Here is a 17,779-nt window from a genome sequence, read left to right as displayed (position 1 = left end):
CAAAATTTTATCATCTCAGAAACTTTAAAAAAAAAACATATATCGATATCGGTAAATATCGGTTATCGGCCATAACAGCAAAATTAATATCGGTATCGGCCAAAATTTTCATATCGGTGCATCCCTAGTATTTATTTACTTTTTGAAAAAGTGACAGCCCTAGTTTAAGCCAAGTACACACCTGCATAGCCACAGGGAAGTCATTCTGGGCTTCTGGAGGGAAGAACACATCCACTGCTTTCTTCGGAAATGGCTGGTTGCCAGTTGGTGGGGTCCCCACTTCAATGATGTGCAACTGCGTCCAAAGAGAGAAACCACAAGTGAGGTTTTGCTACGAGAATGCAATGACATTAAAGTCTGTTTCCCTTATTACATTATTAACATCAGTCACCTTCCCACCAGCCTGGCCTCTGACAGCGAAGCAGAACAAAGTTGATTCCTCTGTATTCCCCTCCATCTTGAACTGGGCGAAGCTAGCAGCATGGCCTTCAATGGGTTGAGAAACCTTTCTGTCAACAGAGTAGAGCTGCATGGCACCCACAACCCGATTTTGCTGAAAAAGGCAAAACAATACACATTAATATGTACAACCCATACTGACCAATACTGAAGGTAAAGCTACTGTGTATCTATGGGCATGCAAAAAAAGATATCTGTTGTATATTCTCTGTGATGAAGACAGGTTTTCAACGCTACAGGTCTACACCACTGAACTTAATATGTTTGGTATAAGACATGAGCAGTAAATTACCTGGGCTGAGATGCCAATGAGCAGGAGCCATTTCTGCTTGGCATCAGTGCGGTAGTTGATGATCTGGCAGCCTGCCAGGCTGGAGTGCCGGTCAAAGACTTTCACAGGCTGCGAGTCACCCTCCATGCTCCAGTGGTAGACGGCATTGTCAGTCACAAGTGCAACTGTGTTAAGGGAGATCCACTTCCAGAAAGTAACATCGTCCGTCATGGTATGCGCCTTCATCTTGCTCTTCATCTCAATGTTGAAGATCTGAAGGGTTTTGGCGGCTAGAGGGGGGGAGAAAGGGGGCGGGAGCCAGGCCCCAGAAGAACGTTATAGTTTCTGATAACAGTGTGTCCCCACATACACATACATTCATTGGAAAAGAAACACCAAATTTCAATAGAAAAGGGATATTCAAATTTGAAATATTGGTAGTCATGGCACAGACGTCATCAAGCAACAACGCCATGACTGATAGAAAGGGGATGCCATACATGCTGTAGTCGGAAATTGTGTCATATCTTAAGTGTAGAGTGACAACTGGCGTAGAATAAAAATGAAACAAGTGAATTAAATTTTGGCCTCCAGAGAGGATACACAAGGTGTCAAATATGTGCAAGTACATTTTTCTATTCAAATTCTATGGGTACATTATGAATTGGCAGGCAAATAAGAACACGTAACTGCAGAGTCACCTAACGCCAGATGTGTGTAAAATAATAGTTCAGAATAAGGAGGAAAGTTATTTTCAATATGCATTAACTTAACGAACAATCCAGTGAGCAAGACTAAAAGACAATATAGGTTACAGGTGCTCCTTGTGGTCTGTGAGAGTGTGAATGACTGACTACATGCATACCTCTTTCTTCTCATTATAAATTAAGAATATATACTAATAAACACCAAATTTAACTAAACTGACCACAGCTCTGGAAAGATGTTTAATAAATGTACACATATGTAATGTATGGTTATGTCCGACTACTTGGCCTGCCCCATTAAACGAACAGCCTTCATCAAGAGAAACAAAGCAGACAGAGGGTAGAAGCAAGAAACAAACAACTCACAAAGAAGGCAAACACATCTGCGTCTGAGTCAAATATACAACGGTGGCGACAGTTAAACACATACGTAGAGGCACAATTAAGGGAGGGGGTACACTTTAAGCAAATAAGAGACTTTTGGACAAGAGTCGTAGGAAAGGTTTCCAATAATGATTATGGTTGACAGTGTACAATCAAAGTTAAATGTGGTTTGTGATGTCCTGATAACAGATCAAAAACTAAATGTTCAGAAAAGGTTCACTCACCTGCATTTTTTTGTTTATTAGTTAGGGTTAATTTAGTGAGCTAAAGCTTTATTAAGATGCAGTGTGACTTCCTTGTTTGCTCATTATTCAATACTGATCAACAAAGTGAGAAAAAGCAAAGACCAATGCGTTAGCACAACCGTCAAGATAATTTTGCAATCACTAAGCAATGGGATCAGAGTAAAACAAGAGGCGTGGTGAATGCACCACTTGCAGCAGCAGCCAAATTTTAAAGAGCAAGCAAAGGGAATAATTAATTGAATCATGATCAGCTGTTGGAGGTGTGTGTGCGCATTGTGTCCGTTCTTCAGACATGGTTGCATAGAAAGATTAAGGCTCAATACTGTATCACATGACAAGGTCGGCTGAGACGCATCATTATGGTAGACTGAGCAGGAAAGACAGTGGGGGTAGAAAGAGGGAGGAAAGATCTGTGCTGACCCTACGCTGCATAATTAGTGAGCAAAAGACAGGTGCTACAACTTGAGCCAATATGGATCTGGAGCTCTCCATACACTACTGAACTTCTGTACCTGTTCCTTTCTACATAGTCATAAGAGATCCTCTCATGTGCTGTGACTGATGAGGAATGTGCATTATTGATACTGATGTTACTGTACTTGTAAGACTCATTATTTCCTCATTTATTTTATTAAAAAAATGCTCAATTGCATTTCCTAGCCAATTTTTCTCTTGTTTGTTGTTCTGAGCTGTCCTGATCACACAAGGATCCCGTTTACAGCTAAATGTGGGGATCAGCATTAAGGCAATCATTTTTGCATACATTCTAAGTAGCTTTAAACCAATCTGCTTCTCCTAAAAGACTGGAAATTACGAGTCTTTTGTGTTTCCCGTGTAACATTTAACCAGGCAGCATAATGAGGGAAGATAGGACTATTGTAAAGCTCACACCTGCTCCTGTCTGTATGTCACATGATTATCAGCAGTGTGCTAGAATGCTATAAAAGTTTAGCACACAATTTTTAACTGCACATTGTACTTTATGGATTAGGGAGAACAGTTAGCAGAGACAGATTGTTAACTAATTTGAACTAATTTAAAAGGAAGAGGGCAGAACACTGTGACACCTGAAAAGTTCTTTTACCATCAACACCCCAGCATCAACCCAACAAAAATGATCACAATGTTTACTTGAAATCAATACCTTCGAGCCTGGTTAGCAGTTTACACAATTATAAAAGTAAAATGAGCTGGGGTAATAAGGATCCCACCAAGGATCATTTTAGGTGATCAAACTAATGTACTCATTTTACAAGGAAACCTGAAGGTCCAGTGGGCCTTAGACATCCACTCATTTCATAACATAAAACTGTGACAACATTGAGATAGTTCAGCCATAAATCCTAAGACACAAGCTGTTTGGCTCATAAAATGTTATTTAATAGTTGGACAGAGAGAAGGCCAAGCACTGAACGCAGACACATGGATACACAAAAGGTGTTGGACTCAAGTGCTCCTTAACTTTACTTTTTACGCCCTGACAAGTAAGCCTCACAGGTTACTATCCAAAGTCTTGTGACCCAGTTCACTTCTCATCTAGGACCACTGTCTCATCAGGAACAAGTAAATTAAAAGAATACAGCTATCAGATGCCATCAGACTTTCCACACAAGTCAGCACATTAAGTCTACGCTCTCTGGTATAGTCCTCGGTATAGAGAACCATGAGTTTGTCAAAAGTTGCTAAATTTATGAACATTTATTAAACACAGCTATGAAACAAGTGAAACAACAGGTTTGGGTAATTAACACTTCACACAGATGGAAGAAGACATGGATTTCAAATGAAAATTGAGAAGAAATGTGAATTAAATGAAATAATCTTTACCCATAGATTTACCACATGTAAAACAGGTTCTAAATCACGACTTATACATGTAATAAAAATGATGGAATGCCAGCAAGCTATAAGGCTGTGAAAGCTAAATCCTGTTTACGAAGAAATATTTTCTGTGGCCCAGACGGAGGAAAAAGGTCCAAAGAATAATCCAGAAATGGCTTAAGAAATATGATGATATAAAAGCTAGGACATTAACTTAGCTAGGCCACTCCCAATGGAACACAATGTTGGATAAAGTGTAATCAGTATACTATATTACTTTGTGTAATACTTAATTTGTTTACTGAAGAGAGCCATACTGAATAGGATAATTTCATAAAAACTGTCTTGAAAACAGGATTTTACTTCCACAACAAAGTAGTTAAATTTCCACTCACCGTCTGCAAACACATAAGAAAGCAGTAAAGAAAAAAAAAGAACATAGAAAAGACAAAAACAAAAACAACAAAAAAGTCAAAGCAATCATGGATGCTGGACAAAAAGAATTAAAAATATGCTATTTTGAATATTTACAGGACAAATGTTGTAATGTTGGCCAATAAAACTACTTCACAGCGGAAAACTAAAGTAGCTGGATGTGTATGAACATAAATAGATGAAAATCATTTATAAATACTCTTCTTTATTATATGGATAATGTTGTTATATTGAACAAACATGTTAGAACTGAATGCTGCAGGCCCCTTACAGGGGGTTAGATAAAATACAACACCGAAGTAATATAAAGTAGTTCTCTCTTTCTCTGGTAATTCCTACACTGATTAAGACAAATATGGCCTTTGCAAAGCCAATACACTGTCTTACCTTTAAGTGCAATGACCTTGCTGGCTGGATTCATGATGGCGCTGTCGGCTGAGATGGGCCTGCGGATAGGTGTATTGGGGTCCGCCATGTCAATAATCACCACTTGAGTCTGCTCGCCCACCTTCTCCCGGATACAGATGAACTTATCTGACTCCATGGTTAGGGTGCTGAAGCCGATGTTGGCCGGATTGATCCCTAAGTTTTGGAGCTAACAAAAAGGGGAAAAATGTGTGGGGGGGGGCATGTTAGGTAGAATAGAACATAGATAGAACAGCCTGCAAAAGGTTACAGTTAAATATAATTTGCAAACAAAATAAATTAAAACTTTTAGATCACATTCTTCCTGCCACAATCACATCTCCAGGCTGCCATTTGACCATGTGACATAATACAGGAGTTGACTTGACAGACAGCAGAAAATGACTTTCAAGTGTTGCAGTGAGTCATGGGGCTTAAGAGCAATAAATGCTTGAGAACATTGTGCACACGTTATGAATTTTAATCGTCAAATTAATCAAAATGTCTGGTACTGACCAAATAACAATAGCGTTCAATAAGAAGGCTTAGACTCAGCTGCATCGCACAACCACAGCCAGCTGATGAGGTCACCAATCCTGAACAGCAGCTCTTTGGGACACATGGAGCTGTGGAGTGGTCACAGCGTTTACAGAGCTGGGCTGGGTGGAGGGCTAATCCAACGCCAAGTTCTCAAGCATAGGCCAAAGAGGAAACTACAACAGTATTACACAACACTAAAGTCTCACTGCAGTCTCACTACTTCTTGTAACTATTTGGTTAAGATACTGTTAGTCTGTTGACTGTAAGTCAAAGTTTTCCATACCATCTGTCCTGACAATCGCCTGTAATCAAGGATCACGATGTTAAGCCAAATCACATGAAACACTAATTTGAATAGGAAGGTTAGCGCAGTCAACCAGCAAAAGTAAACCAAGGTTCACCAGTGTTGCCTCAGTTTCCCTCACTTACTGGTGTCCCTGCCGAACAAACAATGAGACAAGACATAAAGAGGTTTAACCTGCATAAAAACAAAACCATGAGGCCAAAACTCTAATGCTTTGCAGCACATAACACCATCAAGCTCTGCAGCCCATCTTACTGCCAAGGCTGGAAACAGGGCATCGTGCCTGCCTCACACAAACCCTGACACAGCACTACCTACTGAAGACAGTGCCAAAACAGCTCTGGGCAGGAGTGTCAAGACTCTGGTACAGGGACAAACCATGTATCATGGTTACAATTGCAAAAATTAACCAAATTTCAATAATAACACTGAACATGGCAAACGATTAAATGCCATCATTACACAAACAGAACGAACTTCGGTGTCTTCCTGCTAACAAATTGCAAATGGAAACGCTGTCGTAAAGTAAACCTGAAGGAAATGAAACTACCAGAAACATTTCGTATAGGCCACGTTTTGCTGTGGCAATTTCCTCTTCTTTCACAACCTGTCAGCAATACACCACAGTTGTACAAATGTGATATAATTACCTGAAGTTATTCAGGAGGAGGAGGAGCATTGATTTCCTGATCAAACCTCTGACAAAGCGGCTGTGTAGAGAAATCTACAGAAGATATTTTCATTTCCATTTGCCATAGAGCTGACCAGATTAAATTGGACACAATATTTCTACACATTGAGACAGCTTCATACCTTGGAATAAATCTATGCAAATATAATTCATTACTTTCCTTTCAATACTTTGCCTTACAATATTTAGCTGATAGTAAAATGTGTTCTGATTGTTTTTCCCCATTAAAGACTGCAAAGATTCTCTGAAGTCCAGTATGGTTTTTAACAGGCAATTCTCACTGGATTTAAAACATCATCACACCAACATGGTACCATTAAGTTGTGTTCACAGCTGCAGAGGCTGAGATCTAAACTGTGACAAAATCTGACAAAACTCTCTTTAGCAGCCAGAGCTCCAAGTACCACTAATGGTGATGAATAAATAACTCTTAAATAAAAATATATAAAGACCATTAGCTGAACAGAGAAATGTCTGAACTTTACCAGCCATAGAGGTGAACAGATTCATAATTTGTGACCCCCTAATTTATTTATTTTTAATATGAAGGGTGGTTCTGTGAACACAATATGGATCTCAGCCAAATGGCCTACTACCAGCTACAGCCACAATTTAGTTTAGTGGCAAGTGTTCAATGTTGCTCCACTGTCAACAATTTACTGTAGTTGGGTGCTAATCAGCAAACAGAAACCACAGTTCCAGGAATTGCCCAACGAAATGGGAACACCTTTTATCAATGAGAGGACACACCCACCCCCCCAGCCCTGCCCCACCCACATTCTTTCACTAGTTTGTAACCTGGTTCCCTCTCAATGACATTGCAATAATTGACCTTAGAGAACAAGTGCAAGCAAGCTTTCACTTGTTTCATTTCATTCGTTTTCACCATGTTTCATGTTTTCTTTTTTATTACTGGGGAGGGTGACATCATACAGTAACGTCATTGCTGCTTCCATGTCTCTTATCGCTGCCATTGTCCAGTGGGGAAGCCTTGTTTACTAAGGCAGCATTTATTCCCAACACCAGACAAAGGGAAAGCGCCCGCAGCAAGAATATAGACACTGAATAAACCTGCTTTCAGTTATAACTAGTAGCAATTCGCTTGATCAGAACACTATAAAAACTGCCATCTTATCAGAAGATAATATATAACAATATCAGAAGATCCCAAGTAGTGGTTATGAGATCGAAATCATCTTTAATCACTGTAAACCGGACTGAGGTATATCTAAGTATTAGGCAGAAGAGACAGGTTATCTTCTATCATTACACAATAGCTTTCTAGACAGATTTACATGCTCTCTCTCTCTCTCACTCTACCATCTGCCATCTATTCTGGGATCAGCAGGAAGCCCTTTCATTCACAATGAAAAGCATTTGTAAAACAGGAAAAAGCAGCACGGCCTAATTCGGTACTTCTGTCCTTTAGAATAGAACAACAGACACATGTTGCCCTGCTGGGAGAAGGACCACACATCAGTTTGGTCTGTCAGACTGGTTTGCTATGGAAACCTTATAGTAAAAACACTGCTGTGGGTAAATGCTGCTGTGACATCAATGAGCAGGAATTTGGATAAAAGCAGGTCAAACCAGTGGAGCTAAAACCAATGTGGAAAATCATTTAATCATTCAGTCTAGCCTGTCCTGGCATTCAGCGCTGCTGCTGCTTTTAGCTTAGCTGTTAGCACAAGCTTTGATGAGCAGACGCTAGCCCAAAAGCTTTGAATCCATCAACAGCTATTTACCAACGGGTTAGCAGGAGGAGAGCACAAGAGAGACAATCTTAGGGAAGAGAGCAAGAAGGAGATATCATGTATACTCTAGCTGGCATGATGATCAACAAACTAATCTGCTGAGTGTATTCGGCAGTTTAGAAAGGAATTACGAATGAAGGAATGTAAACGAAAAGAAATGTCTAATATTTTGAAAGGATGAAGCAAGATTGTGGTATAGCTTAGAGAGAAAAAGGAGGAATAACAATCTTAATAATATCATCATCATTAGCGTCTTGACCAATCATTAGCTTCCTCGCTCCATTCTAATCACCTTCAGAACAGCATCAATGATATGACATTATAGTAGGACATGTGCCAAAGAAGGTCTCAGAAGGCAGCACTTTTGCACCGGAGGCTGCAAAAGTGCCACGCAAATACGTAAAAGAATGTGAAAGGTCCCAGGTTAATGTCAAGCAACAAAGAGGATAGCCAGCTGGGTGCCAAGGAATTTTATCAACACAGTATCAGGAAATGAGTGCCATTTATTGCTAACTCAATGGACGTTTTATTGAAGATTTACTGCAGTTACACCAATCAGTCAAGTTAACATGATGATCTACTACTGCTCGCAGTCTGCCACAACTACTGATAAAGAATATCCTAGCTGACACTTTTGTACAACATGTTATCAAAGTCTACGTAATGAAATCCAAAATGGCAATGAGAGATAAAAATCAGTTGTTGTAACACAGAACAACAACCTTCACATTCTTTGCCAGCAGAAAATATACAGTAGCCAAGCATGCAAACACTCACAGCTCCGCTCTATATGTTATAGATGGACTGTGTGTAATAAACCTTCACTCAGAGCACGGCAGGTGCTTGGATCATAGGGCAGGATCCTCTGCTATTATCAGCTCCATTCACAGTGCGATCAAGTGCACTGTAGACAAGAACCAAACCACATCAGCTTAAGTCCAAGCAAATCCCATCCTTTCATTGGGGAATGAGAACTAATGGGAAAATGAGGTAATGAACATCCCCACATGGAAATCACTCACATAATTTAAGTGGGGCCTAGGGATCAACTTGGCCGATCTTGGTAAATACTGTATAATGTTGATTTCATTGCAGCGCCACCGTATTTCTTGTTTGTGCTGTCACTATAATACTTCACATAAAAATATGCTATTTTATTAATACCATTACCAAACAATGTGTCTAAAACAAGGGAATTGAAACAAAGTACGCAATTTTAGCATAAAATCATTTGAACACATTTGTATTTTTCTTCAGCATGTGGACCCTTGAAAGCTTCTGGTGCAATATACCAGGTATGCATTTGATACAGGTCCCAAAATCAATAACATTATTTTTATGCAAGTCTTGCCCAATACAAATAACTGATAAATCATAAAGGCCTAGTCAGGATGTCGTCTTGCTCATTTCAGCTGATCCATAGCAGACAGTCATCTAGCTCAGAAGACACTGTGCTCTTTAGTAAGGAAGCTGAGTGAAACTTAGTAAATTCCCATTAAAAGCCATAAAACTGAGCAGATGCTTGCTACTGAATCTCACAGAGATAAGGAATCAGCCAGCAGATTTGAAATATTCCTAATGACCCCAAGGGAGTCCCATCTGTTGATTTAACCTGTATGCTCTTCCTTCAAAGGAAAGCAGCATCTTGCTCAGCAGAAAAAGGACCTGTGTGTCCCACACATGTACAGTTCAAGGCAGGGCAGGGAAGGATGTGCTATGTAATGTGCTGAGGCTTGCAGCACTTCATTGCACTGCTCCACAACAGGAAACCAGGGACCCATTGTCTACCAGGACTGAAACAACAGGCCTGCCCAGTTCTGCCTCCTCCTCTACCATGTGACACTGGTGGGAGACATGTGACAAGCCCAGGGGTGAGGAGGAAGAGGGCTGCCTTTACTGTTAGATAAAGAGAGGGGCTGGAGGAGGAATGCATGCGTTTCTGGACCCCATCCATCTCCACTTCACGCCAGTTCTGCTGAGGTGGTATTGGGACTGCAGTTTCCTTTTTGCCCCAAATGCACGCTTTATCTTATATTTATACAGTGCTGCAGAATGTCAAGTGTTCAGCAGATCTGTATCCTCAACAGCCTGTCACGAGATATCAGCTGGTCAGTTACTAGCACCGATCAAAGTGCAACATGCAAACCTTGTAAGGTGATATTTAAATAGCATGGCATGCCTTTCCCACCAGGCAAAGAGTAGGTACAGGAACAAGTTCAATTTACTATCAAATAAATCTGAATCCTATGCATTTAGTGTCAGTACTACCAGATTTCAACTCCATCTTTTCTGAATATTCAGGGAACTGAATCCTTTCTCAGACCACAAACATCTCATTTAAAACTACACACATTTATCATCATTGAACATGACTACCAATTACACTTATTTTTTTCCTTCCTTCATATGAGCAATCTGAGAAAATGTGTACATTTTGCTCACAGCTTTCCTTAGATAATATAAAAATTGTGCTGCCCAATCATACGTCTGTGCTCTACCTTCTAAATCATAGTGTTTTAGAAGTGTATCTTTTAGTGTCCTTGGTCTTTCTCTATTTCTTTTGGTTATAACATCGTATACACCAAGTAAACTTTAGGGATGTGAGAACAGTTTGGACAGGAGGTAGTAACTCCTAATGGGTGTTTACAATGGACAAATGGGTAATAATCTTTATCTTAGTGAGCAACTAACTGTTGACAGCCTAAACATCTAAATATAAAAAAAGTGATAGTTACATATGATACCACCGTTGCTAGGTGTTCTGTGGATAATACATATATATTACACTTTCACCAGAAAGGCTGTTGGTGGATGTTTTGTAATTTGTTTAGCAAGGGTTGACTGATGACATGTTTTGTAAACAGATGACTGTGTATACTTACAAAACATTCACATATGCAGAGAAAGTAAATTAACAGTAACGTTATCATTATGGACTTGTATGTGAAATCATCAACAGTGCCTATTTGGCACCGGAAAGTAAACCTGGTTTGTCAAACCCTGCTTATTAAATACTATTTGCAATGTTGTCATTACATAAACAGGATTCCAGAGCCAGTCTTAATGATTACAGTCAGCCAACTCCCAGGTAGGGATGGCAATCGAGGACCAGTCTTCAATAAATACTGGTTCCTGATGGGTCAGGCCTGTAACACTGATAAGCTTCTGGGCAGCAGGTGCAGCTATTAGTTTTTCATTTCATTCATTTAACATGACATATTTCCATTTTGCTAGAGTAAGTGTACAAAGTGGAGTGCATGACAAACTGCTCTGTGTGTCGAGTTACAGGTATTTTACTTGAAACTTTTGCAGTTAAAGTTCTTTAACTGGAGTCTACACTACACTATATAAATGGATGATATATAAAAATGCAAGCTACGCAAGTTGACCGGATGACAGAAGACACACTATTGCAAAGTTTGAGGGGGAGGGAGGGACACAGCGAGAGCACAAACCAAGGTAAATGCTTGCTTTTATGCTATTGTAGCCAATGTACGGGTGGTGCTGTATATTAGCTATAAAGGTTAATCTCAATGTAGCAACAACAGATGTGTGTAAAATGTATGACACATATGGAGACAACTGAGAAGTATAATATGTTGGTATGAGAGTTCTATCACAATTCGACCACAGTTGGTTTAAATGGACAATAAACACATCAACCCCAGATACTACTCTGTGGTAATACACAATCACATACAAAATGGACAGCTTCAGGGGAGACAACTACAGTGCATATACTGGCACCTTAAACAATATACAAAATAGAAGTTGTTTAACAAGATTTGATGCCAAAGTGATTTATTTGGAACAAATGGGACAAAACAATCTTAATGTCAGATCTAAATGCCCCTGTAAAATCTCTGTAAACTGACATGGCCCTTGTTATGAATGTATGACATGTTGAGAAGCTTTAAGCCTCTCAAAGTAAAGTTTTTTTATTGAAGCATGTGTTCAGAAATATGCTTTGTATGAAGTGATAGCAAGTTGAAAAATGATCACATTAGATAGTTGCTTTTATATACAGAAGAAATGGAAAATAGTGGACCTGTTGATATCTGGTTAGCAGAGTTGCATTATGGGAGGTGATCAAAACCACAGTAATCAAATAGGTTAAACTTACAGTATAAGTGGTAAAGCAAACTTGGCTGGTTAAAGAAAAAAACTGTAGTATGTAAACCTGCTTTGCTGAGCCTGCACGCTGTAATAACAGCACCAAAGCAGAACCATGAGCTGATGTCAGGCTGCTTTCTCCAGGATCCCATGACCCATGATACACTAGGAGAGCATCCTTCCTGCTCCCTATGTGCTCTTGTGAAGAGCCATGCCAGCTCAGGACAAACCAATCAGAAATGAGCAAATACAAAAAAACAGAAACACATTTGTAATTATTATTATTATATTATAAGTAATTGTGACAATTTATCCTCTGATCTTTTATTTAGATTATATTGTCCAGTTCTAACATTCTGCATGATCTGTTCAAGCCATGTTTGCTGTGAAACATACAATAAACAACATAACCAGGTCATGCATTAGTGATAGGTACTCACTTGTGAGTTGATTAGTCAAACAAAATGACACAAATCAGAGAGAGCATACTGCAGTTATAACCTGGCAGTTCATACAGCTAAGAACTACAGTGTGGTACAGTATGCAATCTGAATAAAGAGTTATTTTATTATGATGCAAAACCTTTGCATGAAAGTAAAACATATGAATGGAAACAAATAGTGTGAAATATACATACATTCAGAATCAGTACAATTTCACTGCAAAGATGTAAAGTCAAGGCATGACTGCACAAGCCTTTCCCTTGCCTGAAGATGAAATATTAGTTACATTTTAATGTACAGTAATTCACTACCTCTGTATTAATCCCCTTCACTCCCACTCCTGCAATCAAGAGGAGTCAAAAATCATTCCATAATAATTTCACTGTAACTGTAAGAACAAAGGACCATTGCATAGCTTTGTAAAGCTCAGTCTCCATACAATCTCTCGTGATAGGCCTACATATTAACTTATCAACTGCTGTCACATTAAGTCAGAAGGCAAAAACTGTGCGGCTCTGTGACTTTGGTGAAGTTTTTGAGGAACTGTTACACAATTTATTTTAACATCATCAACAGCAAATTAAAATAACTAAATCTGAGGACAGCATTCGCCTGCATTACAGCCATACTCAAAATTGCTATTCTCATGAGATCTGTGAGAAGAAGGGCAATAATTATGTAGCTGCAGGAAGAAATAATAAGACGAGAAAGCCTGAGTTCAAATATTCACTCTGCAAGATACTGAATGTAACAATCAACTCCAATGGTACTGACCCTGACCTCTGACCTCCTTTCAGGGATCAGTGCCAAAACAGTTATCATTACTAAGCATTGAGCAGAGACAGGGCCTCATAGAAATAAGGAAAACTAGAGCAACAAGAACAGCCTGGATCAAGTAAACTGCCTACATTTAGGGCCAAAGTCATCAGTCTCATGGATGGCGAGGCCTAAAGCGTTTGTGTGTTCAGACTAGGCTACAAAACCAATAAAAAAGGATTGAATAAACAAATGATTTTCTTGAAACCGAAAAAGAAGGCGGATCACATTTCTCTTTTGAAGCTTGACTGAAGCACCAAAAGTCGCTATCATTTATTCATTACACTTGAAAGTCAGCACTCCTAACTGCATCCATAAGCTTGATGAGACACAAATGTTTCCACTTCCTCAACCTGACAAACTGGCAGTTTTATTGAGGCTATAGTAAAGGTGTGGCCATTTAAACCAAGAAGCAAGCGCAGTCCTGATAGCACACAGGGCTGCACAATCGAGGAAAACACCTGTTCGTCTCCCGTTACAAAAATATGTAACACTACCAACTTAACTCCTGCCATATCAAAGGAAGTGTGTCACAGACAACAGTAACAGAAACTTAAACAGCAGTCAGTCTCAGTGAATGCTTGAGTCTCAGCCAACTTTGGCAAAGTCATTCAACATGGGTAGTCGGCTAGCTATCGGACACACAACACATCACATGACCATTTCTACAACCAGCCAACGTGATATCCTCCTGAGGTCGGACAATCATTTCCAAAGTTATAGGACGGTGCATATGTGTTACAACATGTCAACCCCCAGCAAACAGCGACTGGACTGTAAATGTGAAAATATTTTCTCATTTCGCTGTCACGTTAGTATGTGATGGCAAGTGGTGAACCGTGTCAGTACCTGTAACGTTAATAAGATAATGAACAATTGTATTTGTAGTTGTTCTAACAATCATTCTTCTCGCAGCACTGTCAGTGACCATCTGTACTAGCAGTGTACACTCCGGGAAAACCAATACTTTTACTGACAATGTGTTCGTGGTCGATATAAAAACGGATTTGGCTGACACGTTGTTTCTGATTACAACTCAACAGCAATATGTATATACCGTCTGTCTGTGTAATGACACACTTTGGTCCTTTATTTCATGAACAAGGGTGGCTAGTCAAAGTGTTAGCAAGAAGGCTAGATGCTAACTAAGATAAACGTCATCCACCCTGCCAAGCTAGTTAGCATAGCTCGCGAAAGCTAACTTAGCTTGTTAGCAAGCCTTAACTTGTGTTGGAAAAGTCTCCGGAGCCACTGGGAGTCTCGCTGTTACTGCGACTGAAAGACAAACTTTACCTAACGATTTAACCACCCATTCATCCACATACCTGCAGGTGCTCCTGAAAGCGAATAGGCAGGATCTGAGCCATGGCGGTTCCTCTCTCACTCTCCTCCGGGTTCTTCTAATGCTAACAAACTACGGCTTCTTCTCTCAGATCCTAGCCGGACAGCCAGGGAGCCTCTAATCTAAAGTCCAAATGAATTAATTCTAAGCCTTGTGTGAAACGTACTGTCGGTGTGATGTACTTTTTTTTTAATTCGTCCCTAAACTGTTTACTTGCGGGCTTCCCTGGCTAACGACTGACTGCCACTACACCGACTCCCTGGACCTGCAATGGCGGTGGAGGTTGGTCAGCAGAGAAAACATCCCGGAAATGGAAGTGCACTCAATAAGGCGGATGAATACGCAGTCACACTTTTTTAAAAGTGCATTATGGCGTATATAATTACTATCTCATTGGTAAATTTACATTGTTTTTATATTCTCTTTGGAATCCGAAACAGCGGCACAAGACTTCATCGTAAAAATATATATGAGAACATGTGTAAAACTGGAACTACTTCTTTCTATTCGCCCTTTGATTTTTGCCACATCATTCGTCTTTGTAAATTAACGTCAGTCTTACGTGTTGTACACTGGTTCCTCTCAGCCAATCAGAACACGCTAAACTCAAGCCCGAAATTCAACTTTTTATTGTACTCAAAAACCATCTATTCAACATCAATTGTATTTAAATTAGGTCTCATATGTTCCAGCAGCATGCTTCACATTCGCATTCTTCATCATATGACCTTGATTTATTTTCTTTTGTTAAACATTACTGTTAAATATGCACAATTTACATTTACATTTAAAGTAATGAAAATTCACCTACACGCTGATGATCTGGACACACTTTACTGTGACAAACCTTTTAAATATACGTGTGCATGCAGTATTTGTGTGTACTGTAGCATTTTTTGCAGCTGTTTTCGTGACACAAGTAGATAAGCGGACAGCTTTTTCTCACTGAAGGAAATGTCCTACATCGACTATTATGCCATAGCTAAAGTTTGCAAGCAAAGCAAAATATCATGGAATATATTTAGTTTAGTTTTCCCTCTTACACCAACATATAACCAAATGTAAGAAATAAGCATCTGTTCATGCATTTTCTCAAGATAATCTGAGAAATAAAAATTATAGGCTATAAAATATTTCTTCTTCAAAGTCTATAAGCAGAATGTGTGTGTTTGGGTCAAAATCATGCAATATCTGTAGGGTGGAGTGTGCACCCAAGTGATCGTTTCCCTTTTTTACATCCACAATTTCTCATGGCAGAGGATGTAACTTAATTGCTCAATCTAACTGAATGAAAGCTGCTGGGAACGCCGTTCCTCAAACAAGCTGACCCTTCAGCAGAGTTGTCATTCCGCTGAGCCAGCAATTATGGCTTCTGAAGAAAATAGTGGTTGCAGGAATATTAGTACATGGTATTTGTCAATCACACACCATGATTCATACACTATGATGCCTGTGGTGATTGCAAGACCCCCAAACTTTTCACTGCAAGAACACCATTGTATGATACTGTAGAAAATAGACTCCTATTTAATAAAGGTTGTGTCGAAGTAATAGTCATTTTGAAGATTACTGTTGTTTGTCTCAATAGGTGGGAGAGATTTTTCATTGTGTTCATATCTACTGCAGAATAACAGTAAAATTAATTCATCCTCATGTTAAAACATTAGTATAGCGATACCAGCTAAATGAAAGGACCAGATCAGTGCCAAAAATCTACTCAGTGCAGGCATATGTTTTTGAGGATAAATGACATAGACAAGTACATCAGGTGTAAGCATTCATTGCAGATTCATTAACAGACAACACACCCAGTTAGAAAAAAAACATGAATGAAATGTTGTTAAATTGGACTAGAAAGGATGTTGAAATTCCCCGTGAAGTTGTTGTTAGTTTTTCTATTTTCTGTGGTATCATAATAATGAATTGTCCCAAGAGCATCAGAGTCCTAGACAACATCTGGATTTTGATCCATCCAGAAGGATCCTCTGGCCAAAGTTACTTAAAAAAAAATCCACATACACAAAAAAAAACCTGAAACATTTCACAATCAAATGGGGAAGTGTTGGGGGTAAAATGTTCAAACATTTTCGAGAGAACTCATTATAAATCTGTGTCACCATGTTCATCTTAAAGAAATCTAGTGTTAAATATTTTATTTAAAACTCACACATAACATTTACCACTCATGTTTTTGCTTCTTGTAACATCTTATTCAAATCTAATTTATAAAAAAAAGAGAATGCTACATCTAAAATGTTTCATTACCATAACACAAATATCTGTTCTTAGCCCCACATGTATGTATATACACCCTAAAAATACTATATTTTGATATCTTAACATTTAGAGCAAGCAATCCTGAATCAATAACCAAATAATTGTTTTTTCACATCCATATATGAATGAATTTCAGAGGTCAATCTCTGTTGAGATGAGGATTGTGTGGAGCATTAACAGTAGTATACCCTATTTGTCTTTCTTCAGAATAAAGAGATTAGTTTTGATTCCCCCGGGGACCAAGTCTAATAAATCTGGACCAAACCAACTATTCAATTTGTTTACTGATCTATAGTTTCAGAGGCAGAGGGTGTAGTGAAGGCTGTCCTGAATAGACCATTCACGCTGCTGTTGCCATGGATTCACAGGCCTAGGAAACACAGAGAAGCCATGTGTGTCACGATAAAAGAGTGCCCTTTGGACTCTCTGCAAGGATGTTGCACAGGCCCACTGGGGCTGAGATTAGCCTCCGGCTCTTCGCAATGCGAAGGGCAGCGCTGGTAGTGTAGCAGCACTTGTCCTTGTCTTTCCTTACAGACTCTCTAACAAGATGATCCCATCTCTTTTTGTTGTAAATTGTCTTCTGCAGCTGAACGGGGTGGGGGGTCAAGTTGGTCCACAGAAGAGCAGCCATGCTTGGATTTAAGATATGTGTAGCCAATGGGATCATACAAAAAGGTAACTGTCTCCTTTACAGACTTTTGACCGTTAGTACACTCCAGTGCTTTGGCAAGGATTTAGGCACAGATGGGAGCAGTGAGTCTTTCTGTGG

At 39.3% G+C, this 17,779-nt stretch overlaps 1 protein-coding gene across 1 annotated transcript in view; it reads right to left on the bottom strand.

Annotated features, from left to right (window-relative positions):
• cltca (clathrin, heavy chain a (Hc)) overlaps positions 1-15,030 on the bottom strand; it is a 32,382-nt gene extending 17,352 nt beyond the window's left edge. Inside the window, 6 exon segments of the mRNA XM_035667060.1 lie at positions 182-295; positions 392-553; positions 752-1,020; positions 4,283-4,285; positions 4,710-4,917; positions 14,714-15,030. Coding sequence (XP_035522953.1) covers positions 182-295; positions 392-553; positions 752-1,020; positions 4,283-4,285; positions 4,710-4,917; positions 14,714-14,755 — 798 coding nt within the window. The 5' untranslated portion in view covers positions 14,756-15,030.
• Positions 15,031-17,779: the final 2,749 nt, after the last annotated feature.

Source organism: Morone saxatilis, unplaced genomic scaffold (genome assembly GCF_004916995.1).
Source record: "Morone saxatilis isolate NCDOM2014 unplaced genomic scaffold, NCSU_SB_2.0 Contig20, whole genome shotgun sequence".
Taxonomy (NCBI): domain Eukaryota; kingdom Metazoa; phylum Chordata; class Actinopteri; family Moronidae; genus Morone; species Morone saxatilis.
The sequence above is the reverse complement of the archived record's forward strand: the minus strand, read 5'-3'. Positions and strand labels throughout refer to the sequence as shown.